Genomic DNA, 27085 nt, shown 5'->3' with positions numbered 1-27085 from the left:
CTCACCTCTTTTCTCACCTCATTGAATTTTCATGATTTCTTCATCGTATATGCTTTGTCAAACATGAACGTAAATGTTTTGTCAAACATGAACGTAAATGTTTTGTCGAACCTTCACTTTTTTGACGAAGTGCAAATCTTCACTTCGTGTCAAAACTTCTTCGTAAATGTTTTGTCATGATTTCTTCGTAAATGTTTTGTCATGACTTCTTCATCGTATATGTTTTGTCAAACATGAGCGTAAATGTTTTGTCAAGACTTCTTCATCGTAATGAGCGTATATGTTTTGTCAAACATGAACGTAAATGTTTTGTCAAGACTTCTTCATCGTAATGAGCGTAAATGACCCAAAAATAATGTTTAGGGTAGATGGTTTTTAGGTTATTCAATAATGAATTATTTTTGAATAACTGAAGGGTCACCAGGTCACCAGGTCACCAGGTAATTTAACTTCTCTGAAAAAATGAGACAACATGACATTTAGACAACAACACAGGAGGAAGGCAGTTATGAATTATTTTTGAAGAACTGAAGGGGTCACCAGGTCACCAGGTCACCAGGTAATTTAACTTCTCTGAAAAAATGAGACAACATGACATTTAGACAACAACACAGGAGGAAGGCAGTTATGAATTATTTTTGAATAACTGAAGGGGTCACCAGGTCACCAGGTCACCAGGTAATTTAACTTCTCTGAAAAAATGAGACAACATGACATTTAGACAACAACACAGGAAATAAATGTTTACGTAAATGTTTTGTCAAGACTTCTTCATCGTAATGAGCGTATATGTTTTGTCAAACATGAACGTAAATGTTTTGTCAAGACTTCTTCATCGTAATGAGCGTAAATGACCCAAAAATAATGTTTAGGGTAGATGGTTTTTAGGTTATTCAATAATGAATTATTTTTGAATAACTGAAGGGGTCACCAGGTCACCAGGTCACCAGGTAATTTAACTTCTCTGAAAAAATGAGACAACATGACATTTAGACAACAACACAGGAGGAAGGCAGTTATGAATTATTTTTGAATAACTGAAGGGGTCACCAGGTCACCAGGTCACCAGGTAATTTAACTTCTCTGAAAAAATGAGACAACATGACATTTAGACAACAACACAGGAGGAAGGCAGTTATGAATTATTTTTGAATAACTGAAGGGGTCACCAGGTCACCAGGTAATTTAACTTCTCTGAAAAAATGAGACAACATGACATTTAGACAACAACACAGGAAATAAATGTTTACGTAAATGTTTTGTCAAGACTTCTTCATCGTAATGAGTGTAAATGATCCAAAAATAATGTTTAGGTGAAGAGGTGAGATCTCACTTCTTTTCTCACCTCTTTTCTCACCTCATGAATTTTCATGATTTCTTCGTTTATGTTTTGTCAAACATGAACGTATATGCTTTGTCAAACATGAACGTATATGTTTTGTCATGATTTCTTCATCGTAAATGTTTTGTCATGATCATTCATCGTTTATGTTTTGTCAAGACTTCTTCATCGTAATGAGTGTAAATGTTTTGTCATGATTTCTTCATCGTATATGCTTTGTCAAACATGAACGTAAATGTTTTGTCATGATTTCTTCATCGTAATGAGTGTAAATGATCCAAAAATATATTTTAGGTGAAGAGGTGAGATCTCACCTCATGAATTTTCATGATTTCTTCGTTTATGCTTTGTCAAACATGAACGCATATGTTTTGTCAAACATGAACGTATATGTTTTGTCATGATTTCTTCATCGTAATGAACGTAAATGACCCAAAAATAATGTTTATGTTAGAATGTTAGATCTAACACCTTTTCTAACATGTTTTCTAACATGGAGGATTTCATTAGATATAAATATTCTTCCTTCATTTCATTCTATACACAATTTACATCATAGACGATTTAATAGATATAATACTTTACTGTTTCATCTGATATACACATTATTCCTTCATTTCATTCTATACACAATTTACATCATAGACGATTTAATAGATATAATACTTTACTGTTTCATCTGATATACACATTATTCCTTCATTTCATTCTATACACAATTTACATCATAGACGATTTAATAGATATAATACTTTACTGTTTCATCTGATATACACATTATTCCTTCATTTCATTCTATACACAATTTACATCATAGACGATTTAATAGATATAATACTTTACTGTTTCATCTGTTATACACATTATTCCCTAAACATTATTTTAGTTAAAGTCCATCAAATATTTTTAGGATACTTTCAGTAAATAATATTTATATCTAATGAAATCCTCCATGTTAGAAAACATGTTAGAAAAGGTGTTAGATCTAATATTCTAACATAAACATTATTTTTGGGTCATTTACGTTCATTACGATGAAGAAATCATGACAAAACATATACGTTCATGTTTGACAAAGCATATGCGTTCATGTTTGACAAAGCATAAACGAAGAAATCATGAAAATTCATGAGGTGAGATCTCACCTCTTCACCTAAAATATATTTTTGGATCATTTACACTCATTACGATGAAGAAATCATGACAAAACATTTACGTTCATGTTTGACAAAGCATATACGATGAAGAAATCATGACAAAACATTTACACTCATTACGATGAAGAAGTCTTGACAAAACATAAACGATGAATGATCATGACAAAACATTTACGATGAAGAAATCATGACAAAACATATACGTTCATGTTTGACAAAGCATATACGTTCATGTTTGACAAAGCATAAACGAAGAAATCATGAAAATTCATGAGGTGAGATCTCACCTCTTCACCTAAAATATATTTTTGGATCATTTACACTCATTACGATGAAGAAATCATGACAAAACATTTACGTTCATGTTTGACAAAGCATATACGATGAAGAAATCATGACAAAACATTTACACTCATTACGATGAAGAAGTCTTGACAAAACATAAACGATGAATGATCATGACAAAACATTTACGATGAAGAAATCATGACAAAACATATACGTTCATGTTTGACAAAGCATATACGTTCATGTTTGACAAAGCATAAACGAAGAAATCATGAAAATTCATGAGGTGAGATCTCACCTCTTCACCTAAAATATATTTTTGGATCATTTACACTCATTACGATGAAGAAGTCTTGACAAAACATTTACGTTCATGTTTGACAAAGCATATACGATGAAGAAATCATGACAAAACATTTACACTCATTACGATGAAGAAGTCTTGACAAAACATAAACGATGAATGATCATGACAAAACATTTACGATGAAGAAATCATGACAAAACATATACGTTCATGTTTGACAAAGCATATACGTTCATGTTTGACAAAACATTTACGTTCATGTTTGACAAAGCATATACGATGAAGAAATCATGAAAATTCAATGAGGTGAGAAAAGAGGTGAGAAAAGAGGTGAGATCTAACATTCTAACATAAACATTATTTTTGGATCATTTACGCTCATTACGATGAAGAAATCATGACAAAGCATAAACGATGAATGATCATGACAAAGCATAAACGATGAATGATCATGACAAATCATTTACGTAAACATTTATTTCCTGTGTTGTTGTCTAAATGTCATGTTGTCTCATTTTTTCAGAGAAGTTAATTAACCTGGTAGCACATGGTGACGTAGTGACACCTTCAGTTCTTCAAAAATAATTCATAAATACCTTCCTCCTGTGTTGTTGTCAAAATGTCATGTTGTCTCATTTTTTCAGAGAAGTTAATTAACCTGGTAGCACATGGTGACGTAGTGACACCTTCAGTTCTTCAAAAATAATTCATAACTGCCTTCCTCCTGTGTTGTTGTCAAAATGTCATGTTGTCTCATTTTTTCAGAGAAGTTAATTAACCTGGTAGCACATGGTAACATGGTAGCACCTTCAGTTCTTCAAAAATAATTCATAAATACCTTCCTCCTGTGTTGTTGTCAAAATGTCATGTTGTCTCATTTTTTCAGAGAAGTTAATTAACCTGGTAGCACATGGTAACATGGTAGCACCTTCAGTTCTTCAAAAATAATTCATAAATACCTTCCTCCTGTGTTGTTGTCAAAATGTCATGTTGTCTCATTTTTTCAGAGAAGTTAATTAACCTGGTAGCACATGGTAACATGGTAGCACCTTCAGTTCTTCAAAAATAATTCATAAATACCTTCCCCTGCTGTGTTGTCTAAATGTCATGTTGTCTCATTTTTTCAGAGAAGTTAATTAACCTGGTAGCACATGGTAACATGGTAGCACCTTCAGTTCTTCAAAAATAATTCATAACTGCCTTCCTCCTGTGTTGTTGTCTAAATGTCATGTTGTCTCATTTTTTCAGAGAAGTTAAATTACCTGGTGACCTGGTGACCTGGTGACCCCTTCAGTTATTCAAAAATAATTCATAACTGCCTTCCTCCTGTGTTGTTGTCTAAATGTCATGTTGTCTCATTTTTTCAGAGAAGTTAAATTACCTGGTGACCTGGTGACCTGGTGACCCCTTCAGTTCTTCAAAAATAATTCATAACTGCCTTCCTCCTGTGTTGTTGTCTAAATGTCATGTTGTCTCATTTTTTCAGAGAAGTTAAATTACCTGGTGACCTGGTGACCTGGTGACCCCTTCAGTTCTTCAAAAATAATTCATAAATGCCTTCCCCTGCTGTGTTGTCTAAATGTCATGTTGTCTCATTTTTTCAGAGAAGTTAATTAACCTGGTAGCACATGGTAACATAGTAGCACCTAAAACCATCTACCCTAAACATTATTTTTGCTGAATTCAGCAACAAAATGAACGAGGTCAGGATGTATGCAAATACATTTGAATTCATTCATAAATGCCTTAGTAAGCTCATAAAATGTTTGTTTTGAGGTCGAGCCACTTTTGGCTTGACCGTATTCTTTCAACCAAAACTCAAGAATTTTCCTGCGTGAATTTTGTATAAAAAGCAACCGTCTGAATTCCGGCGATTGCTATATTCTTCACAAAATGCCTTATAATACTCTTCGTTCTACAAAGCAAGCATATCATTGGTTTGAAAACCAACAGACAAAAGAACTTTTAGAAGAATTTCCTCATATGATTGCTTCCCTCGGAAAACCGAGGGAAGAGATTCCGTATGAAAATTCAAGAGGGTAGAAATGAGGTGAGAAAAGAGGTGAGATCTCACCTCTTCACCTAAACATTATTTTTGGGTCATTTACGTTCATTACGATGAAGTATTGATAAAGCATAAACGATGAATGATCATGACAAAGCATAAACGTTCATTACGATGAAGTATTGATAAAGCATAAACGATGAATGATCATGACAAAGCATAAACGTTCATTACGATGAAGTATTGATAAAGCATAAACGATGAATGATCATGACAAAACATTTATGTTATACAGTAATGTTAGTCATGAATGTTTGTCCTACGTGTTGGCGTTAGTGTTGAAAAATAATGTTTGTCCTACATGAAGCCGTACAAGCGTTTGAATTTGTTTATGCATAAGATTACTCTCTTGTTTTCTGTATCTATCATACAAACATAAGCAGCACCTGTTTTTGTAAAGTTTATATGAAGTTTTCGATAGTTAGGACCTGTATAATAATAGAATGCGTCCTCATTCTCAACATAGTAGTAGAACTCAAACGAATGCTTACCATAAGCTGTTATTTCAACAGCTTCGTCAGATATTTCATCAACGAACTCATAAACTATATCGCCATACTTGCTTTTATTTCTATTGTTTTCAGATTTAGAACACCAACGAAGGTTTGAGATTCTGTTGTCCGTTCTATCATGATTTATATGGTCTATTTCTTTCAAATTGTTTGGATTTTCAATCCACTGTTCTGCAATAATTCTATGCTTTAAGTACATTTTGTTGTTTAAACTAAGCACAATATAACCATGATTATTTAAGCATTCACTCTTAATATGTTTGTTTTTCTTTCGACGAATAGTAAAAGGATATGTCGTACAAATCTCATAATCTTCATGATTTCTCAATGTTTCCCATTGAGTTTGTTCCCCACTAACGTTCTCATTGACGTCCTCAATATCTTCTTCCTCACTGAGCTCGTCAATATTTTCACTAGCTCCTTCTGTAATGTTAGATGTTGTTGTTTCGCTCATGCTCTTTCACTAATGTTAAAAGTTATGTTGTACGAATTTTGAACAGAATTTAGAGCAGTTATGAAACAATGAAGTACTTTTACGCTATTGAAAGGAACTATGAGAGTGAAGTACATGACAGCAATGACAAAAGGAACTAATATCAAACCTAATGAAATCGCTCACGAGGACATAGAGCTTAACAAGTACTTTGTGGAGTATCTTATAAGTGAAGAGTATGTAAGACCTTACTTCATGTTTGACAGCATGAATGAGGATGTTATTTCATGGTTAAAGAATATAAGCAATGTTTTCGGTAAGTACGTCATAGATGACAAAGGTCTTGTTGTATTTTATGAGACAGCAATACGAACACAGGAACTAATGGATATTATGCACTCAACAGCAAAGAAAGGATTTAGTACTATTGGCATGAATGAACATTGCAGGAATGACATATACAACCTATGCTCACGAAAGCCTTACACAAAAGCAATACAAATGATAGAACATAAGCGTCTAAGGTCAGCAAATGAAATCATTACTGTCAGTGGTTATGAAAGAACTGTTAGCAAAGATGAGTGGAAACAGCTATTCATATTAAGGAAGGACGTTGCTGAACTAGTTAAACCTGTTGCACAAACATTGTTTCAGATAAGACCAGCAATGACTAAGAACCCTTTGACCTTAGTCAATGAGACCATAGAGGTTGAAGATAATGACATGAAAGAACTAGGAATGAATGAGAGAAGTTGTGAAGGATGTTTGAGTCAAAACACATGGTTCTTCAGAGCTGTTAAGAAACTTAGTAAAGAACGACAGAAATATTTTATAGAGAAGTATTGCAAAGGATGTGTAAATGAATTGCTTGAAATAGAACTTAGAGACACTTTCACACTAAAGGACTTGAGGAGAAATAAGTACATGAGTGAGGACGGTATTGACATAGCTAGTGTTATAAATGACTTAAGAAGATGTGTTGTTGTTATTGACGGAGCACGTATGACATATCTAGTGAAAGATTATGATGGAATACGAGACACAACAACACTTGTGTCAGTAGATAGCAAGGAATTCAATAAGCTCATGAAGAGTATTTATGTAGGACGTATTGAGGAGAAGGATGTGAACGCACTGATGATTTATGAAGCGGGTCAGAACAAGAACTATCTTATGAAGTCAGGCATGAGATTCTTTGACGAAAGAGATGACATTTACAGCTATTTCAGAGGATATGAGTATGAGGTACTGAATGAAGTAGATGAGAACGTTATTGAAGGATATTTGAAACATGTTCACGATGTCATATGTAATGAGGATGAAGAGCTTTATGGGTATGTTTTGAACTGGTTCGCCTACATCGTTCAAAATCCTTGTGGAAAGACTGGAACAGTACTTTTGTTAATAGGAAAGCAAGGAACTGGTAAGAATGTACTTAGTAATGTTCTATGCGAGCTCATTAGCAAGTACGCCAACAATAATATAACGGCAATAGAGAATGTGGTTGGTAGATTCAATGCTGCTATTGAGAACATGAAGCTCATCGTATGCAATGCACTAAGCTCATGCGATACGTCTAAGGTCATGAACCACGACGCACTAAAGTCAATAGTAACAGAGACTCAGTTGGACTTAAATCAGAAGTGTCAGCCAGTAAGAAAGATAGAGAATGTTTGTAATATCATCATGATATCTAACAACTTCAACTCAGTAAAGATTGACAAAGACGACAGAAGATTTGTTGTCATTGACGTAAGCAGCAGATACAAAGGAAATTACGAATATTTCTCAAATCTCATTGAAAGCTTTAATGAAGAGTTTTATTCAAACTTACTGACGTACTTCATGAAGAAAGATTTAAGTGAATTTGATGTAAGGAAGATACCATTCACCAGGGCTAAACAAGAACTCATCGAAATGAACAAAACACCTTACCAAATGTTTTACGAGGAGTTCTATGAAAAGTTTGTATCCGGATGGAATTGTACAGAGTGCTACAGAAGATATAAAGAATTTGCGAAGGAGAATGAATTCTTTGCATGTAGTTCAAATGTATTTGGCGGCAAGATGAGAGAATTTGTGAAGAGAAGTAGAAAGCGAGACGGTTCTGCAAGAAGTTATATTTACGAAGCAAGTATGATATTAGAAGGTCGTGGAAAGAAAGAAACAGTGAATTATGAGGAAGTGCTTGAAAAATTCATGGAGTACATGGGAAGCAATATAACATACAACAAAGACATATACAGTGAGTTTAAGTACTACTGTGAACAGCATGAGATTGAAGTAATGAGTAAAGGAGACTTTGAAACGCTTATGAAAGACAGTAAGGAGGTCGTTCATGAGAACAGTGTTGAAATAGTTCATGAGAACAGTGAGGAGGTCATACATGAATGCAATGATGAAATAGTTCACGATGTCGTTCGTGAAGAAGCCATTGCAACAAAGAATGATATAAAGGATTTCATAGAACTTAACAAGGAGGAGTTTAAAGAAGGCTATGAAGTGAAAAGATGTGAAGAAGATTTCTTGGCGTATTTGAAGAAAAAGAGACTAAAGCCAATGGCTCAAAATAAGTTTCAATCGATGTTTGAAAAGAAACGTTTGAGCTATGGTGGTGTAAGAAGCACATATTACTTTGTTAAGAAGTGAGGACATTTATTTTTGTCGTTAGTGTTGGAGTTTGTGTTTGTTGTTAGCGTTTGTCATTTGTGCTGAAGTTAGTACTTGATGTTAGTGTTGGAGTTTGTGTTTGTTGTTAGTGAGAGAATAAATTAAATCATGAACTTTGCCATGGTCTCTGTCCCTAGTAGTTTTCATTAAGTTCTGGAAATAATGAAAGTCATAAACTTTGTCATGGTCTCTGTCCCTAGTAGTTTTCATTATCTCACAGAGTTAATGAAAGTCATACTTTCTATCAGATGAAGCATGCAGATGAACATAACGAAAGTTAGTGAGTTTGCCACGAGTTATGAATAAAATATTGGCATATTAGATGAGATAGCTGATGAAACAGATGAAGATAAATTAAATCTTGGACTTTGCCACACTCTGTCCCTAGTTCCTCAAAATCCTTGACAACGTTGCTTAGAAATTTTGGTTCAAAACTTCATCTGATTTTAATCTGTTATGCTACCTGTTAAGTTTCGCGAGATTATAAATGTTATGGAGTTATATAAAAAGGAGGGACAGCTAGGGACACTGGAAGTACTTGTAAGGCTATCTGTTAAGATTGCATGAAATACTAAAAAGTCATGAAATCCATTATCGCTGTGCTAGCTTCACCTTTGATTGAAATGACGACTAAAGTCACTGAAGCAATGAAACAAAAGTTTTTGGTAGAATACATTAAATCAGGAACTATTCCAGAAGGTTTTTACATTCATACTATGAAGGATGGTAGAGTTCAGTTTAGAAAGATAAAGCAACCATTAGATAAAGAAGGAATTTTGAGAAAGATTAAACTTCATGAGGACAACATTGCTGAACTTAAGAAGAAGTTAGAAGAGTTGGAGAAAGGAAGAGAGTTATAAAGCAATGAGAACGTTTATGTTATGAGAAATTTTTAACGTTAGTTTTATTTTTACTGAAAAATTTTATTTGGATGTAATGACAGAACAAAAGCAACTCATACAAATCAAAACATATAACAAACATACATTTAAACATTTATTCTTCCTTCCTGAGTATAACATGTTCTTTACACTTCATCCTAGACCAGTTGACTTTTCATTGACTGTGTATAAAGATTGTCATGGTAGTTTTATAAAAACTTATGATGATGAAGGTAAGTTAACAAGACTATGCATTTCAAAACTTGAGAAAGTTTATGGCTTCAAGTATGACTACAATAGGGTTAACACTGATGATGAAGATATTGAGGAAAATTTATGAGAACATTAGTGAAGTTGTTAGTGAGAACGATAGTGAGGTGAAATTGTTGGCGGCTTTGTAAATATTTAAGGTTAAGTTGGTTTTGCGTTCATGTTGTAAAATATACGTTAACGGTTTTGTAAAGTGTCAAATTCACAAGAATTGGGTAAAGTGGAACGCAGTGCCACCATACCCGAGACTGGTGTACTAACTATATTTAGTTAATCACTTAACTAAGTAAAATGGCCAGTGATATTGTCTATATATAGTATTATCAGAGTGCGACCAATCACGACTAACATTACATACGATCCAGCTGAAATATATGATGCAGATTGGGTCGATCCTCAAGTTTTAATTGATGCGGGTTATGATCAAGTAACATGGGCAATAGAATCATTGAATGAAACAAGTCCTGAGATGAAAGAAATACATACAACATTCAAGAATCAGCACCATGTTATTTATGGAAGAAAACCATCCAAATTGAATTAATGTTTTAAAATTTTTATGTACGTATATCTTAATTACTTATACTTTATGTATTTGATTAAATATATCGAACTAAAACTTAAAATATAGTTAATATGTTTTATGATTCTTGTAACTTTCTATTTTTTTGTGAATTGAGTTCAAAAAATTTATGTTTCATAGCTTTATATTGATGATTATACAAAAGAAAACTTGAATTGAGAGGATATTCCGGTATTTGAAGCACATCATGGAGAAGATAGTATCTTTTCCGGTGAATCAAATCAGGAAAATCCATTAAAAACGTCATGAAATTTTGTTGAATGTAAAGCAGAGCCTTTGAATTTCATCTTTACCGGAAAAGGTAATTGATGACACTTAAGGGTGCCCTATAGACGATAGACCACCCTCAGAAAAGCACTTTTAAGGCTATTATATTGAGAACTAGAATCTGGATAATCCATTCATTCGAGTTCTAATAAGGTTAATTTTGTGATGTTTACATTATCGTTATAGGGCACCCTTAAATATATATAAAAAATATCCCTCATTATCTATGTCAATGGGATATTTAGTAAAGAAGCATAGAATAGAGAACTTCATTTCATATATGGTAAGTGTGTAGGTCTAGGTTTAATGATCCATTACATGAGATGCTATAAGAAAGTTTTAATAAAATAAACATTATTAGAAGCAAAAGAAATTTGATAGAGATGATTGCGTAAAATAAATCAATATACGACCATTCCTCTAATTTGCATAGCAATAACAGCAACAGCAAGGAATACACCAAAGATTGTCAAGAACCATGATCCCCAGAAATAGATAGAATTAATCTTTGGTTTATAATAAACATACCAAAGAAGACCAGGAATAGTTCCAAAAATTCAATATTTTAGCTTTTCTGAGGTGTCACTTTTGATGAATTTCTGTTTACAACACATTTGGGTAGAATACTTATCGAAAATTATATTTATTATAATTTTGGTCGATAAAAATAAGCGGATTCAAAACTGGCAAAAACCCTTTCGGCAATTTGTGGACGATTCCGAACCCCCTCATTTTTGAAATTTAATAAGAAAAATAGAATCTTTATTAAATATATATTTTAAAAAACTTGGTTATAAATTACGAAATTTTCTCACTTGGGCTAAAAAGTGACAATTTGGTCGGAAGCCACCCTTAACGTGCTTTATTTTTCTTTTTTATAATAATACATATTATTATATAATTAACATATTCATAATGTTTCACCCTTTCAAAAATATAATCCTCCTCCTCTCAAATAAACGTACATACGGGTGGCCTCTTTTTTCAAAAAATTAAAATTTGAAATTTTGGACTCAAATATTAGAGATTAGGGTTGTTAGATTCCCGACGATAGGTGTCTTGGAAGATTTGCCTGGTGTCATCATAGTGTCTTTAAATCAAAAATTTTATTTTGGAGTTAGTTTTATTGATTTTTCAATAAAAAACATTTCTAAAACAAGAAAATAAAACGATAAAATATTTATATTTTATATAAGGATCTTATATATTTAAAATAAATATCATTTTATTTTTTTCATTGGTGTCTGTCAAACCATAATACACTATTCAAAAATTCAATGTGTCTTGCGGTTTCAAAAGACACCTTCAAATTGAACGATAGCACAGACACTATTGAATTTTACCCATTTTATTTAGTTTTTACCCTTTTTATTTTTAAGAATTAATGACTGAAACACAAGATGAATATGAATCCAAATTTGAGGGATGGATTGATTGCAAACTTCCTCCCAAAAATATCCCTCGAAAAGTACCTCCCTTACCAAAATTCGAGGATACTAAATTCTCAACTAATAATAAATGTCGAGTATGTTTCAATATTGCTTATCTTCCAGATACAAGCGAAAAATCGAAAGAACGAAAAAGACTTTATTGTTATTGTTTAGCGATACATTACAATTTACTAACAAAAACATATATGCGCTGCATTTATCATCGAAAACTATCAGAATTTGATGAAGATCATCAGCATATATATCAAATACAATGTGAAAATAATCCATATACGAGAAGAGATTTAATAAAACAAGATAGAAAATTACTTTATGTTGTAAAATTTGTTGTGGATACCAACATGTCAATCAATATGGCCGCTTCAGGTGTACTAGAAGATTTCGCCCGACATGTCTACTCCACCTTCAAGGGAGTAATCAATTTTCAACTCAAGATCCCATATAGAAGAGACGAGATAAGGGATGGAATCATTACATTAGCCGACTTGGTAGCTCCAAAAATACACGTTGAGCTTGACAAGATGGGCTACTATTCGATAACAATTGATGCGGCATCACACGGAAGCCGGCATGGCTTTTTTGTGATGGCTAGCAATCCAGCAAAAATGAAGAACCATATCTTCATTGATACTATGATCGCTGATGGTTGGAATGCCAGGGATTACAATAATTTCTTTGAATGTTTTACCTTCCCAAAGGATTTCCTTTCTGCAATTGTTGCCGATGGATGCCCCGCCCAAGTTAAAGGGCTGTGCCACTGGAGGAGATGCGGAGCACTATATCCGGGTCTTCAAACCGTTTATATCCGATGTGTTGCGCATCTCCTCAACTTAGTGGTGAAGCATACGGCAGACAATTGTGCAGCTTTCGCAATGCAAATTAATTATTGCAAAGCGATAAGCAAGGAGTTATCGAAGCCGGACACGAGAAGGGCATTGAATATGAGGGTTATTCATGTTCCGGATCATCGCTGGATGTTTTTCTGGGATCTTCTGAAGTGGATAAAAGAAAAACACCCTAAAATTTATGAATTGTTCAATATGGATGATCCACCGGAATCTGTTCAGATCTTAAGGGATATGGGAATTGATTTCAAGGATGGACTTCCACAATGGTTGTTAAATTTCGAAGAGATTCTTTTACCAATCAAGAAACTCTTGAATTATGCAGAGAGTGACGTTGGCTGCTTCTGCTACATCTATCCAATGTTTCAATCGACGATTGAGCAGTTGACCGGAATTGCAAATCGTCCTGAATTATCAAGTTCGTCAAAGCGCATTGCAGATGCATTAATCGCCAACATGAATGAAGTTTTTGACAAACAGGGCAACTACGCTTTGATGAAATTTGCCTTTGGTCTAACTCCATGGGGCCGGTCAGTCATCCGCGCAGAATTGAACATGCATACTGAGTACAAGCCAGACGTTTCACTCTTCTTCCAAGAACCAATACCTATCAATGCTGAACTTGAAATCCCTCCAAGGAGCTACACCCCTGATCATTTGGATGAAGTGGCAGAGGATCAATTGGACAGAAATCTAGATATAGAAGAGCCCGAGATTGAGAACGAAGCAATTGAAGGTGATGGCCAAGTAGATGCAGAAGACATTGCTCAGGATGAAGAAGTTGAAGAGAATGAACCAAGGAGGAGACTAGGCAGGAACCTTGGTGAATGGGCGTCTCTGTCAATGCAAGAAGTGGAAGAGTACAGCTTCAACGATTTTATGATCGAGATGCTTTCGAGACGTGCAGAAGCAGAAGCGAGGTTCTACAAGAGAAGTTCGGCCAAGAACATAGCTAATGAGTACAAGAAAGCTCTTTCCAACTTTATACATATGAATGAGAGTGAAATCAGGAACAACACCGACCTCACCTGCTTGGATCAAAGGTTTTGGGTAGCATGTGATGCAAATTTCAAGGCATTGAAAGAGATTGCCTTAAAATTCATGTCTATTGCTGCAACCGAAGCTGATGTGGAAAGAATGATTTCAATTGTGCGGAACCTGCGTAATAGGTTTAATCAAAACGCACGTGAAGATCTAATAAAGTGTAGAATCCTATTGAAGCTTTTCATGACAAATGAAATCCTGAAAAAGATATTTCCAGATCTGACTGATCTTTAACTTGCCGTAGCTCCTTGATGCTGTAGCTCCATGCTGCAGCTTGACCTACTGTAGCCCCTTGATGCTGCTTGATTGTAGATGTTGGCCTTGAATGATGCCGCTTGACCTGCCGTAGCTCCTTGCTGCTGCTTGATCGTAGATGTTGCCCTTGAATGCTGCCGCTTGATTGTAGATGTTGCCCTTGAATGCTGCCGCTTGACCGTAGATGTTGGCTGTGAATGTTATCGCTTCAACCGCTAGCTCCTAACTGCCTCCAAACAGCCGTTTTGCTATGACCTCAATCACTTTTATTTATTATTTTAAATATTATTTAATTTTATTATTTGAATAGGCCAACTTATATTTGAGAAGCTCAATTTGAGACCACTTAATACATTGAAATATCATAAATATTGAAATATTAAAAAGTGTATTTCAGCACATTGAAATTATAAAAATTTATAATACTGAAATTGAGACAAATTAATAAATTCAATGTGTTTTTTTTTTGAAATAACTCTCAAATATTATTTTTTGTTTATTTAATGATGAATAAATATGATTGCTTTAGTCAATCATAAAAACTAATTTAAGTTTAAAATAATGAAAGGATAATTAGTAGTATATGATGCGGGTTGTGTGACTTTTTTTGTAATCGTAAGAATTCTCACATAATTGAATGATTTTTGAACATACTTCCGAATAGCAGATTTTAAAAATTTATGAATAATTTATAAAAAGTTTTTATTCCTACAATTCCTATATTACCATTAATAAAAAGAATATATTTTTGACGAAGTGAAGATTCGCACTTCGTCACAAAACTCCGAAAAAATAAAGTTAGATTTTTTTATTTAATATAAAATGTATGGAAAAAGAATAATATCTGATTTTGAACATTATTTGATTGATTTACTAATTGATCCACAAAGCTGTTGTAAAATTAATTTTGAATTTAAAATTAAAGGAACCGTAAATTTTGTATTTATTTATCACTTAAAAGAATATGACCGATATCATAATTTGATATATGAAACTAATATAATATTTGAAGATAACAAACTTACAAGCTTCGAACATGAAAATGATATAATATTCGAAGATGAAAAAAAGAAAGAGATTGAAAAGCAATTCAATGAATGCCTTTTAAATACATATGCGCACATTATAAGACATAAATCAAAAATATTTTTTATCTTTATATAAAGATGACAAATAGAAAATTTTTCATTTTTGATATTATTGCCCAAACGTGTATGGACTACATGTAGAACTTAAAATAAAGGAAAGGGATACATATGAAGAATATATAAAATTTTGTAGAAAAAACGATTATATACCGGAGTCAAAGAATATATTCTTGCAAAATATAAAACCTATTATAAAGGTCGGAAAGATTAAATTTCCGTGCATAGTAGAAATATACTTAGATGATGTATGTGACGAATTTCACAGACTAAATGAAAAAAAGACTTTATATAAAGATTTTGTTAAATTTCTTATTGAAAATTATTTGAAGCCTGAACATGTGATTCCAAAATATCACCGATGATATTTTAAAAAATAAAATAAATTATATTTTTTAAATAAAAAAAATAATTTTTATCTGATAGAAATAATACCTACAAATGACGGTATATAAAAAATTGACTTCTTACGTAAAATTAAAACTAAGTTAAATTTATTTTTTTTATTTTTTATTTTATAATAAATGAGTATAACAACTAATTCATTGAAATCTTTAAAGTTCACTAATTCAGAATTAGAAAATATTTTAGAAAATTTTGGAGACGGTTCTTATCCAACATATATGCAGAATGTGAAAGAGTTTTCCAGATTGTTGAATGAATTTAAATATAACGGACCAATTACTAAAAAGGCTATAATGAGATATTTATATCCCAAAAAAGTTGAAAAACAGGAGAATATTCCTCTTTATGGTCCAGAGGACCTGGGCTCAGCGAGCCTTGAAACACCTCCTGAATATTTTGAAGAAAAAATTAAACAAGATGAATATTATAACGATGAGATTGAGAAATTGGAACAATTAAGAAATGAAATAGATGAAAGAATTAGTGAATTGAGAAATGCTGAGAATGAAGTAGAGGGTTTAATGAATATCCCAGCTTCAGAATCAGAAGTTCAAAAATCACATGAGGAAAGATATAAAAATTACTTTTTGGAATCTACTAAAAATTTATTAGATGGTGATATTGACGAAACACTTTCAGAAGAAGGCACAAAATTTATTCATAAACATAAGCTTCAGTTTATTGACGATGGAGATTATCCATGTATATTACTTTCACCTCCTCTTGATTCTGAAAAATTCAAAAAAGCACTGAAAAATGTAACATATGCAACAAATACGATTAAGAAAGAAGACCATGATATTTACACAAATTATTATTTAAATAAATGTACAGGTGTTGATAAAGTTTTTGATTTGTTAGATAAAATATCAAAAGAAACAATTGGTACATATAAAATTTTATGCGATTGTGGTTTCATTATTGAAGATACCAATAATGTTTCATATGAAAGAACAGCACCGAAGGAAGATGAAGTGGAAAGGTCTATACCATTCGTTATTAAGAACATAAAAGATATGAAAACTTATAAACATTATATTTATTCATTTATTTCAGAAAAAATGGAAGCAACCCATAAAACATCATCTCATCATTTTATAGCTATTCATACATTCCTTTTCAAAGTTGTGAAATTAAATAAGACAGGAATTAGATTTAATGTATCAGGGTACGCATTCTTGAGTAAATTAAAATGTATTCGTCACGTCGCAGATGATAAAAATTTATGTGTTCTTAATTCATTTTATGGACTTTAGCCCTGGACTCTCTGAGTCTCGGACTTTAAAAAAAATAAACTTTATTTTTATTTATTTTTTAATTTTTATTCTTACATAAATGAATAAAAATGGAACAGCTAAAATGAATGATAATCAAATAAGAGCCGAAGGTAGAAGGTTATTTAAACGCTTCTATAACATTCCTGATGGTGTTAATCCTAAAACTCGTAGAAGTTATTTAAATGAAGCCATAGATGCATATGAAGGATTTGACATTTCATCAGAAAGTGAGAGGTTAGCAAGAATGTTAAACGTTAATATTGATTTTTATTATTGTGACCCTCAACCAGAAGACGTAGACATTAACAAGGTAGACTTTCCATTAGTGGAATCAATAATGATAGATCCAGAATTTGAAACAGTAAATATTTTATTAACACAGAGTCCATGTGGAAAACTTCACGCTGACAGAATTACAGACGTTGAAGCACTCACAGGATATAAAGTTTGCCCCTTTTGCAAAGAAGAAGTATATTCTATCCGTGATGATCCAGAAAGGAAAAACCAAAGAAGATTTTTAAAACATTGTGAGAAATGTAAAGAAAATAATGGAAGATTAATTCAAGACGTTCAATTGCAAAACACACAACAACCATATGCACCACATATCACGAAACAGAAGATATATCAATGGCTATTAGCACATAATTTGCAGGAATATTATAAACCAACAAGATATTATATTACTTTTGACTTCGAAACATTAGAGACTAAAGAAGAACTTCAACTTTCTGAATGTGCAACTTTGAACGCTTACTTAAAACCATTTATGGTATCATCAACTGTCAAAATAAAGCCGCAAAGCGGCGAGGTCGTAGACCGTGATAAAACATTTACGAGGAATTTTTGCTTAACATCAAGTGATTCGTTCATCTCTGATTGGATTGAATTTTTATTTTCAACCTGTTCATTAGTTGCTAAATCAAATATTGAACAATATGAAGAATTAATGAATACATTAAATGAGAAACAAAAGGAAGCAATGAAAGAGCTTTTAGATGAAGAATTTAATAAAGTGAATATCATAGGTTTTAATTCGGGAAAGTTTGATTTAAATTTAATTCTTCGTGATTTAAACACTGCAAAATGGAAAATAAAATCAATGCTGGGTTCATCTTCACAATTTAAGCAAATCATTGTAAAGAAAACAAATGTTCCATATGAATTAAGATTTATTGACATCAGAAATTATATAGCGGGTGGAACATTAGACCAATTCACTCAAGATTTCGGAAACAATAAATCACGTGTTAAATCCTTTTTCCCTTATCAATTCATCACATGGGAGAATTACGAAGATGAATTATATAAAAAGGAACCATTCACTCAAGATTCATTTTATTCAGCATTAACACAAGAAACAATATCCGATTCAGATTATCAAATATATCTCAATGATGCTAAAAATTTTGAGAATAGATTAGAATATTTTATTCATTATTGCAATAAAGACGTTGAAATTATGATTGACCCAATTGATAAAATTATCGAAGAAACATTTGTTTATAAAATTGACATGCTTCATAATCTTTCTTTATCATCGAATGCATCAATGATTCGTTACGCGTTAGCATATAAGAACTTCAATCCTAACGAAACATATCCAGAAGAAGAAAATGTGGAATCAAGTTTTGAATTAACAAAAAAGTATTGGAAATATAAAATTGAATCATATAAGAAACAAGATGAAAAAGCAGAAAGGGATACTAAAAATAATGTTTCAATGGATGATTTTCAATACTATCACGATTTAATCCTTTCATCTAAATGCAAAATGTGTGGTAAAGCGTTTACATATGCAAATAAACCAACATTGGATAGAATAGATAATGAAAAACCACATACCAAAGAAAATTGTCAGTTAATGTGTTGTTATTGCAATGTCGTAAAATCAAATAAAGATGAAGATGTTCAACGTTTAAGAATCAATTTAAGAAATTATGCATTAAAAAATAATTTACCAATGACTTTAGATTCAGTTGAAGCTTATCACATTCTCCGTAATGGAATTACTGGTGGTCTATCAAATGTTCAACATCGTGTTAATCTTAAAGGAATCACGCACATTAATAAACTTTCATATAATCCAGAAACTAAAACTGTATTAAATGAGGACACCACCAACATTATGACTCATTTCGTTGGAGTTGACTTTAATTCATTATATCCTTCATCATTTTCATCTAATCCTCATGATTTCATTCAATATACTGACCATAAAATGTATATGCCGGGAAGATTGAATGGTGTTATCATTTGTGATACAGCAACAAAGAAAGCAAAAGCACTGGGAATTATTAGAAAGAAAAATACTTTATTCGTGGCTGAAGTAAAGGGTCACATTGATGAAAAATACATTAATGATTACATAAACTTTTTACCGATAATAAGAAACTTAGATATTATCACAGATGAAAAAACAATTGGCAGTTTTATGTATAATTACATGAAATCAAACAATCTACCAGTTGACCAGAAACAGAGAAAATTAACTCAGTTAGCATCAACACACAACCAATATCAACCATTTTCTTCTTATTATCTATGGTATCTAATAGACAGATTTCATTTTATCATTGATGACATTCAATCAATTTTAACATTTACGAAAAACACTTGTTTTAATGAATTTGCGAAAGAATTTATGAACGAAAGACAAAAGGCTGAATTAGAAGGAAATAAAGGAAAAAGTTTATTTTGCAAGATTTCACTTAATGGATCATATGGTTACGATGCAATGAATACACAAAATTACACAAAGACTAAAATAATGAATGCACAGAAGGCACGCGTTGCATGTATGTCAAATAAGTTTAAAAACATAAGAGAAATAGGAGAGGATACGTATCAAGTGATGCTTAAAGATAGATTTTATAGATGTGATACATGTTTACAAGAGGCATTCTTCACTTTAGATAATGCTAAATACTGGTATTTGGTTTTCATTTATGATTTTATGTATAAATGCATGAATGTTAATCGTTTTCATTTCATTGAAGGTGATACTGATTCATCTTATTGGGCAATCGCTGGCGACCCAAATCTTCCTAACACTCAAGCATTTCAAGCAATTGTTACTGATAAACAATTTTATGATAAAAACATTTTCAAATTCGCACCATTTGATTTCTTCTGTTTTGATGAGAAATTTAAACCTAAATTAAAGAATAAAGCTGAAGAAAAAGCACATGAGAAGAAGTTATTGGGTTTAGCAATTGAGAAACAAGGTGATAACATGGTTGCTTTATGTCCTAAGTGTTATACATCATTCAACGGTTCAATTGATGGAAGTGATTTTAAAAAGATTGCACAAAAAATGAAAGGTGTTAGTTTACGACAAAATAAACAATTAACACCTAAAAATTATTTGGATATAATAAATGATAAATTGATATTTGATGGTCAGAATATTAATTTACAACTTAAAAATGGGTCAATGACTCGCTTAACAATTGGTAAGACTGCATTAACAGGAGCACACACTAAGGCTGTATGTTGTGAAAATGGATGTTGTATGCCATTTATTTAATAAAATACCACAGAAGAGACAAAAGGAACCGTTAATGATGGTTTTGATACTATGATTCAAAGAGGTGGGCACCCTTAAAACATTGATTTTATTTTTATATAAATGGATAACACAGATTTAAAAAATTTAATTGCTGATTTAGTACTTAATCAAAAATTTCTTAGTTATTATGAATTAAAATCATATCTCCAAAAATATAATAATAATATAACGGGTGATGATATGGATTATTATTATCCATATTATAAAAATGAAATTTTGATATATCATAATAAAATAATTTCTGAAATTAAAGACAAAATTAAAAATAATGAATATTCAAAGGGAAAAACTAAATCACAGCTTAAACAGTTGAAAGATTTCAAAAATAAAGTATTAACAGAAGAAGATATTGATGAATTATATAAATTATATAATCCTGAGCCACAAAAACCAAAGCCGAGGTCTAAAGTAGCAAATGTTCAACAGCTAAAGGAACAAAACGCCCAGGTCCTTCAGACCATAAATGATGCACAAGCTTTAATTTATGATTCATTAGTTAAACCATATTCAGCCCGACTTTTAAATGAAGATCAACTTTTGGAATTCATCCTTCAACATAAACTCGAAGCGGGAAAGTATATCAAACCTTTATATACAGCATATTTAAAACAAATGAATAGAATACATCCAGAATTAATGAAGGAAGGAATGAAATCCAAAATCAAAGCAGATAAAATTAAACCACTTGCAACACCAAAACCTCCAACGACAGTACCTCCTCCTCCTTCAGTTAATCCTTCATCATTCACTTTATTATATCCATTTCAAACATTAAAGAAGCAAAAAGATTTTAAAAAGGATTTTAAGATATTAAATAAACCAATTGACCCGAAAATTCAACCGTTAAAGGAAAAATTTAGTCGCCCTTCATTTGCACCATATCCATATTCATACGAAATCGATCTTCTGGAATATTCAAAAGGAAACGTTACTTATTTATTTGCCATTAACATTAACACTAGATATTTATATTGCATTCCGGTGAAAGGGAAAACAGAACAGGAAACAAGAAGAGCTATTCAATACTTACTAGATCATGAAAGAGTAGATAATATCAGGGGTGATGGTGATAAAGGATTTCAGGCAGCTATGACTCATTATTTCCCACAAATTAATTTTTTCTTCTCATCCTCTCCATATACGTTTCATAATAAAATAGTTGATGCGGTAATGAGAACTCTTAGAGATGCGTTAGGGGTTAACGGTCAGATATACTGGGATGGAAATCATGACTCCACCATACAGCAGTTAGTATATTATTACAATAATACATGGCATAGAACTATAAACATGAAACCGGTGGAAATGAAAAATGATATTTCAAAAGAATGGGAATATATTAGAAAGCAAATGGAAAAGTTAAATGATGTTAAACGTGAACAAATTAATTCGGGGCTCATGAATTTTAAACAAGGAAATAAAGTTTTAATTCATCTCGATTATGGAAAAACTGATAAATCAATGACAAAAAGAAGACGAAGATTTGACACAATAGCTGAATTTGTTAGATATATTAACGGCAATGCATTAGTTGAAGTTGACAATAAATTAATAGAAATTCCGATTTATTTTATTACTCCATTATATAGGGTGTCCAAAGGTGTGTTTAGCACAAACCTGAATACTGCGAATAGAAATAAACAAGTTACATATATATAAAGTTTATTTAAATATAATCACCATTGGATTCAATCACGCGTTCGCAGCGATCGATCCAGGCTTGAAAGACACGCTTTAAATCATCATGAGAAAATTGCTCAAATTGCTCTCTTACAAAATTTTCAAGATCATCTGGACTCGAGAATTCGCGTCCTTCAGCTCTCTTTTTTAGCGTGCCGAATAAATAAAAGTCAGAGGGTGCAATATCAGGTGAATAAATTGGGTTTGGAACAACTTTGACATTGTTTTCCACCAAGTAATTCATTACCTTATGACTTTTGTGAACTCTTGAATTATCAAAATGAATTGCAAACTTTTGTTTTTGTTGTTTGGATTTCTCAAACTCATCAGAATTGATAATTTGAATAAGAACATTGTCAATTAGATACTGAGCATTCATCGTATTAGGTTTTTGAAGAATATCAATTGCGATGATGCCATTCACGCCCCAAAAAACCGACAACATCATCATTGGTGTGTCAATTTTTTTCTTCGGGAATGTTTGCGGATTTTCATCCTTCGGGATCCACATGATTTTGGCTTCTGTTGCATATTGAAACCAAGACTCGTCCCCTGTTACTAAAAAGCGAAACTTCTTGGATTGATACGCACCCAATATAGAGAGGAGCTCTTTCGAAGATTGGACTCTAGATTTTTTTTGAACTGAATTAAGGTTGTGCGGAACCCAACGTGTATACGCTAGTTTGTAGTTCAAATAATTGTGCAGATAATAACTGACTGTTGTACGTGGTATCTTTGTCATCTCCTCTATCCTTCTGAGTGATGCTCTTGGGTCTTCATCTAGCGCTTGAAGAATTGCTTTGATTTTTCTTTGATCCGGCGATTTTTTGTCAATTTTTATGATGGGCGCCTTTTTGTTCATGAAGTGATACATCCTAACATGATACGTTACAGTGGAATAGCTAGGAGCATCCATACCGAAGCATTTTACCAATGTCTCGTAGATTTTTTTACAGTCTTTGCATTTTTTTGCAAGAGCGAGGATGTTTTCTTTATGATTCATTAAAAAAATGAAAAAAATCCCGCCAAAATTTCCCGCGAAACCGCCTCTTGTCTCAAAATTCATTTTATATCCCGGCATGGCGCCAAAATACAACTTACTCATCATATACATATATTCATATTTTTTATTATATATTTATAATCAGCATATATCTCCTTTAATAGTCTCATATAGAGCGCTGTGCTAAACGCACCTTTGGACACCCTATATTTAAATAATATTTAATTTTTTTTATTTCGTAAGAAATGAGTGACAACAAAGCAGTCAAGAGTCCAGACGATGAATATAAAAAGAAACTAAACAGAATTAAATCAAAAATATGCTATTACAAAAAGAAGCCGCAATGCGGTGGGGTTGAAAACGATAAAGAGAGGAAAGAAATAATCGAAAAATTAGAAACTTACCGTTCAATCCTTAAACTGAGTGAAGCAAAAATAAAAGAATTTAATAGAATAAATAAATTGATTGGAAGAGATGAATTTAATAAAGATGAATTTTTAAACTCTATCCAAATTTAATTTTTATTTTTCTTTGACAACATCTCTCTTTCCATCATTACTGCATAACCACATTTTCTCAGTTTTAGTGGTTTGTTATTTTTAGCAAGTTCTCGCATCATTTTTATCGTTTCTTCCCTTGTTATGATTCGTGGTAAATTTTGAGCTTGTGGGGTATCCATTTATGATAAAAATAAAAATTTAAATTATGCCGTTCTAAAGTTTGTTACAACATGACATTTTGACAACAGTCCCGGAAATGATTTGTCATGACTTCATCGTAATGAGTGTAAATGACCCAAAAATAATGTTTTCATTAATGGTTTCAGGTTATTCAATAATTAATTATTTTTGAATAACTGAAGGTGTCACTACGTCACCATGTGTCACTCGGTTAATTAACTTCTCTGAAAAAATGAGACAACATGACATTTTGACAACACAGCAGGATTAATGAGGAAGGCATTTATGAATTATTTTTGAATAACTGAAGGTGTCACTACGTCACCATGTGTCACTCGGTTAATTAACTTCTCTGAAAAAATGAGACAACATGACATTTTGACAACACAGCAGGATTAATGCAAAAATAAATTCCAATCATACTTTATAAAGCTTCATTTACAGGTATTTCATCGTCAGTAAATGAATCCTCATTATCGTTTGGTTCAACCTGTTTATATAATCCTTTCATTTCTTCTTTCAAAACATAACACCATGTTTGTTTACCATCTATTCTTACCTGTTTCTTATCACATTTATCCTTAATGCTCATTTGGAAATTCTTGTCTTTCATGTCTGATGGTTTGCAGAATAGCGCATTTTTACATGTCATACCTGCACTCAATTCATCATAATGTGTATTTATCCATTCATCTAAAGGATTTGTTGATAACTCGATTAAATCTTGTTTGGCTTCAGTCATCGGTATGATTCGTACATTAAATGATGAAAGGTCATATTGCATAAAATATGTTAAAAGGTTATCATAAAATTCCTTAGTGCATGAATCCATTAAATTCTTGAAGTAATCAAATTGACCCTTAAATTTACCATTAACTCTTAAAACTACGTATCTTCTGTCTCCAACTTCAATTTTGACAGGGTAAACGTTATTAGTTACGAAAATGAAGTTTGCAACGTTCTGAGCAGTTCTTCTAGGTTGATTCTTTTCATTAATTCTAATCTCATTATCCGTTATAATTGATTTCAAAGCGTTGAAGTTTGCGAGTCTGTCTTCACCAACATTCTTGAGTTCATTAAGTACAAGAAACATTTTATTTTCAACAACTGAATTGAAATTACCCGTTAGCTCACTTATTTCAGTAATGTTTTTACATGAATAACCGGCGAGGAGTTCAGAAATAATGTCTGTAAATCTGTTTTTACCTGTTCCCTGAAGTCCTTTCAAAATAATTGCTGTTTCATTCTTGATTCCAGGATGTTGAATCATTGATGCAATCCAGCCGAGAAGGTATTTATACACTTCATCATTATTATCACAAATGGCTTCTTTAATGAAATCCATAAACATCTCAATTTTTGAGTAATCTACTTTTTCGAGAACGATGTATTTATAACCTTGAAACGTTGAGAAAACATCTGGAGAATCAGATTTAAAGCAAACACCCTTAACGGTTAATGAAGACAATTGATTTAATAGTACGTCCCATGCTGTTATGGTTTTACCTTCTTCTTTAAATAATTTAATCATTTTGAGTGACTCTTTCATGTTTGATTGAAGAACGAATGATATTTGATTCATTTTGTCGTGGATATTATAGTCCTTTTGAATGAAATATTTATTTCCACAATCTACAAAACGGATTACATGTGATAAATCCTCAATTACTTCAGAACTGTTTTTATACTGATGATTTTCAGCCTTGCGTCTAATATCTGTTATCAAAAACGAGTCATCAAGTTTGATATCAAATGTTATTTTTGGCTTACGTAATAAAGGTAAAACATATTCATCATAATATTCCTTTTGATATAGTTTTAGAATCTTCACTAAAACAAATGGAGAAGTCATTAAATGTGCATATCTACTACGTGCTTTTTCAAAATTACTTTTTGCATTTTCAGTTAAATTGCAGAAGTTATAAACGTTATCGTATGCTTCATTAATTAAATGATCCGGTAACGAATTAATAGCTTGAAACAGTGTGAATAATGTAACTTCTTTTTCTAAATTCATGTTTCCACCGTCATTATGTACTTCAAAATCACAGATGCCATCAACTATGCTCTGGGCAAGTTTATCGTCAATGTTTACATCTTTGTTTTCATTCATGATATTCTTTATTTCTTCGTTCTTCTGTTCAACTCTTACCTTAATATTCAAATCATTTAATATATCGTTTACTGTTCTGGTTATGGTCGAGTCGTAACTTCCACGAATGAATGAGTATGTATTGATTGGTTCTGATGCATTCTTGCGAACTCTTGAATCAGCCATAACTACTAATGAACGCTTTGAATCATCAATAGAAGTCATTATGTCAATATCTTAATCATTGCAGGAATAACATTTAATCATTCTGTTCGAAACTGCATAGAAGAAATTAGTGTTGCAATAAATGTGAAGACCTCCTGAAGCGGTTTTAACGATAACATCTTTATCCGAAAGTTTTGATAAAATGTCTTTTCTAACTGTTTCTTTAAGTTCATCATTGTACGATTTATTGATATCAACATCTATAATCGTTAAATTTGATATTTTATTTGCTAATAAAGCTGTACCAGTTTTCCTTCCTCTTCCTCCATCATGTTTGAGGTAGTTATGTAAATCAATCTTGTTTTCACCAATTCTTTCGTTGAGGGTTTTAGTTTCTGCCACAACTAATTCCTCAGCTAATGAATCAATAACTTTTTCATCAGAAACGATATAGTTGCTGTTGTTGTTTGTTGCTGTCATTTATATAGGAATAAAAAAATAAAAATAATTTTAAAACTAACTTTATTTTTGGACTGCATCAAATTTTCGTAAATGTTGTCAAAATGTCATGTTGTCTCATTTTTTCAGAGAAGTTAATTAACCGAGTGACACATGGTGACGTAGTGACACCCTCAGTTCTTCAAAAATAATTAATTATTGAATAACCTGTGTTGTTGTCAAAATGTCATGAGTTAAA

General features: G+C 32.0%; 11 protein-coding genes and 1 pseudogene across 12 annotated transcripts, besides 5 other annotated features; 8 read left to right on the top strand and 4 right to left on the bottom strand.

The window, feature by feature from the left end:
* Positions 1–10187: part of a mobile genetic element that runs on past the window's edge.
* On the bottom strand, positions 5457–6125 carry TVAGG3_0845620 (His-Me finger endonucleases family; the record flags this gene model as incomplete). The annotated part of the gene is made up of 1 exon (XM_051249044.1): positions 5457–6125. One exon carries the CDS (start codon positions 6123–6125, stop codon positions 5457–5459), a length of 669 nt encoding a protein of 222 aa, XP_051084519.1.
* On the top strand, positions 6225–7716 carry TVAGG3_0845610 (annotated as a pseudogene). The gene has a single exon. A coding segment is annotated over exon 1 (1492 nt).
* Positions 8022–8753, top strand: TVAGG3_0845600 (uncharacterized protein; the record flags this gene model as incomplete). Its single annotated transcript, XM_051249043.1, has 1 exon — positions 8022–8753. The coding sequence occupies one exon, from the start codon at positions 8022–8024 to the stop codon at positions 8751–8753; it is 732 nt and encodes a 243-aa protein (XP_051084518.1).
* TVAGG3_0845590 (uncharacterized protein) lies at positions 9356–9634 on the top strand (the record flags this gene model as incomplete). The annotated part of the gene is made up of 1 exon (XM_001327628.1): positions 9356–9634. One exon carries the CDS (start codon positions 9356–9358, stop codon positions 9632–9634), a length of 279 nt encoding a protein of 92 aa, XP_001327663.1.
* Positions 10188–10827: 640 nt separating the features above from the next.
* Positions 10828–10967: a mobile genetic element.
* A 381-nt stretch (positions 10968–11348) lies between these two features.
* Positions 11349–11386: a mobile genetic element.
* A 1193-nt stretch (positions 11387–12579) lies between these two features.
* On the top strand, positions 12580–14644 carry TVAGG3_0845540 (ribonuclease H-like family; the record flags this gene model as incomplete). Its single annotated transcript, XM_001327629.2, has 1 exon — positions 12580–14349. One exon carries the CDS (start codon positions 12580–12582, stop codon positions 14347–14349), a length of 1770 nt encoding a protein of 589 aa, XP_001327664.2.
* Positions 14645–15192: 548 nt separating this feature from the next.
* Positions 15193–27085: part of a mobile genetic element that runs on past the window's edge.
* On the top strand, positions 16040–16761 carry TVAGG3_0845530 (uncharacterized protein; the record flags this gene model as incomplete). Its single annotated transcript, XM_051249042.1, has 1 exon — positions 16040–16761. A coding segment is annotated over one exon (722 nt), but the record flags the coding sequence as incomplete, so codon positions are not given.
* On the top strand, positions 17256–17837 carry TVAGG3_0845520 (uncharacterized protein; the record flags this gene model as incomplete). The annotated part of the gene is made up of 1 exon (XM_051249041.1): positions 17256–17837. A coding segment is annotated over one exon (582 nt), but the record flags the coding sequence as incomplete, so codon positions are not given.
* On the top strand, positions 18147–20726 carry TVAGG3_0845510 (DNA/RNA polymerases family; the record flags this gene model as incomplete). The annotated part of the gene is made up of 1 exon (XM_051249040.1): positions 18147–20726. The coding sequence occupies one exon, from the start codon at positions 18147–18149 to the stop codon at positions 20724–20726; it is 2580 nt and encodes an 859-aa protein (XP_051084515.1).
* Positions 22355–23658: a mobile genetic element.
* Positions 22435–23562, bottom strand: TVAGG3_0845500 (Mariner transposase; the record flags this gene model as incomplete). Its single annotated transcript, XM_051249039.1, has 1 exon — positions 22435–23562. One exon carries the CDS (start codon positions 23560–23562, stop codon positions 22435–22437), a length of 1128 nt encoding a protein of 375 aa, XP_051084514.1.
* TVAGG3_0845480 (uncharacterized protein) lies at positions 23697–23969 on the top strand (the record flags this gene model as incomplete). Its single annotated transcript, XM_001327630.1, has 1 exon — positions 23697–23969. The coding sequence occupies one exon, from the start codon at positions 23697–23699 to the stop codon at positions 23967–23969; it is 273 nt and encodes a 90-aa protein (XP_001327665.1).
* Positions 24556–26448, bottom strand: TVAGG3_0845470 (uncharacterized protein; the record flags this gene model as incomplete). The annotated part of the gene is made up of 1 exon (XM_051249038.1): positions 24556–26448. One exon carries the CDS (start codon positions 26446–26448, stop codon positions 24556–24558), a length of 1893 nt encoding a protein of 630 aa, XP_051084513.1.
* TVAGG3_0845460 (Prim-pol domain family) lies at positions 26461–26868 on the bottom strand (the record flags this gene model as incomplete). The annotated part of the gene is made up of 1 exon (XM_051249037.1): positions 26461–26868. The coding sequence occupies one exon, from the start codon at positions 26866–26868 to the stop codon at positions 26461–26463; it is 408 nt and encodes a 135-aa protein (XP_051084512.1).

The sequence above is a fragment of the Trichomonas vaginalis genome, chromosome VI, assembly GCF_026262505.1.
Source record: "Trichomonas vaginalis G3 chromosome VI, whole genome shotgun sequence".
NCBI lineage: Eukaryota > Parabasalia > Trichomonadida > Trichomonadidae > Trichomonas > Trichomonas vaginalis.
The sequence above is the reverse complement of the archived record's forward strand: the minus strand, read 5'-3'. Positions and strand labels throughout refer to the sequence as shown.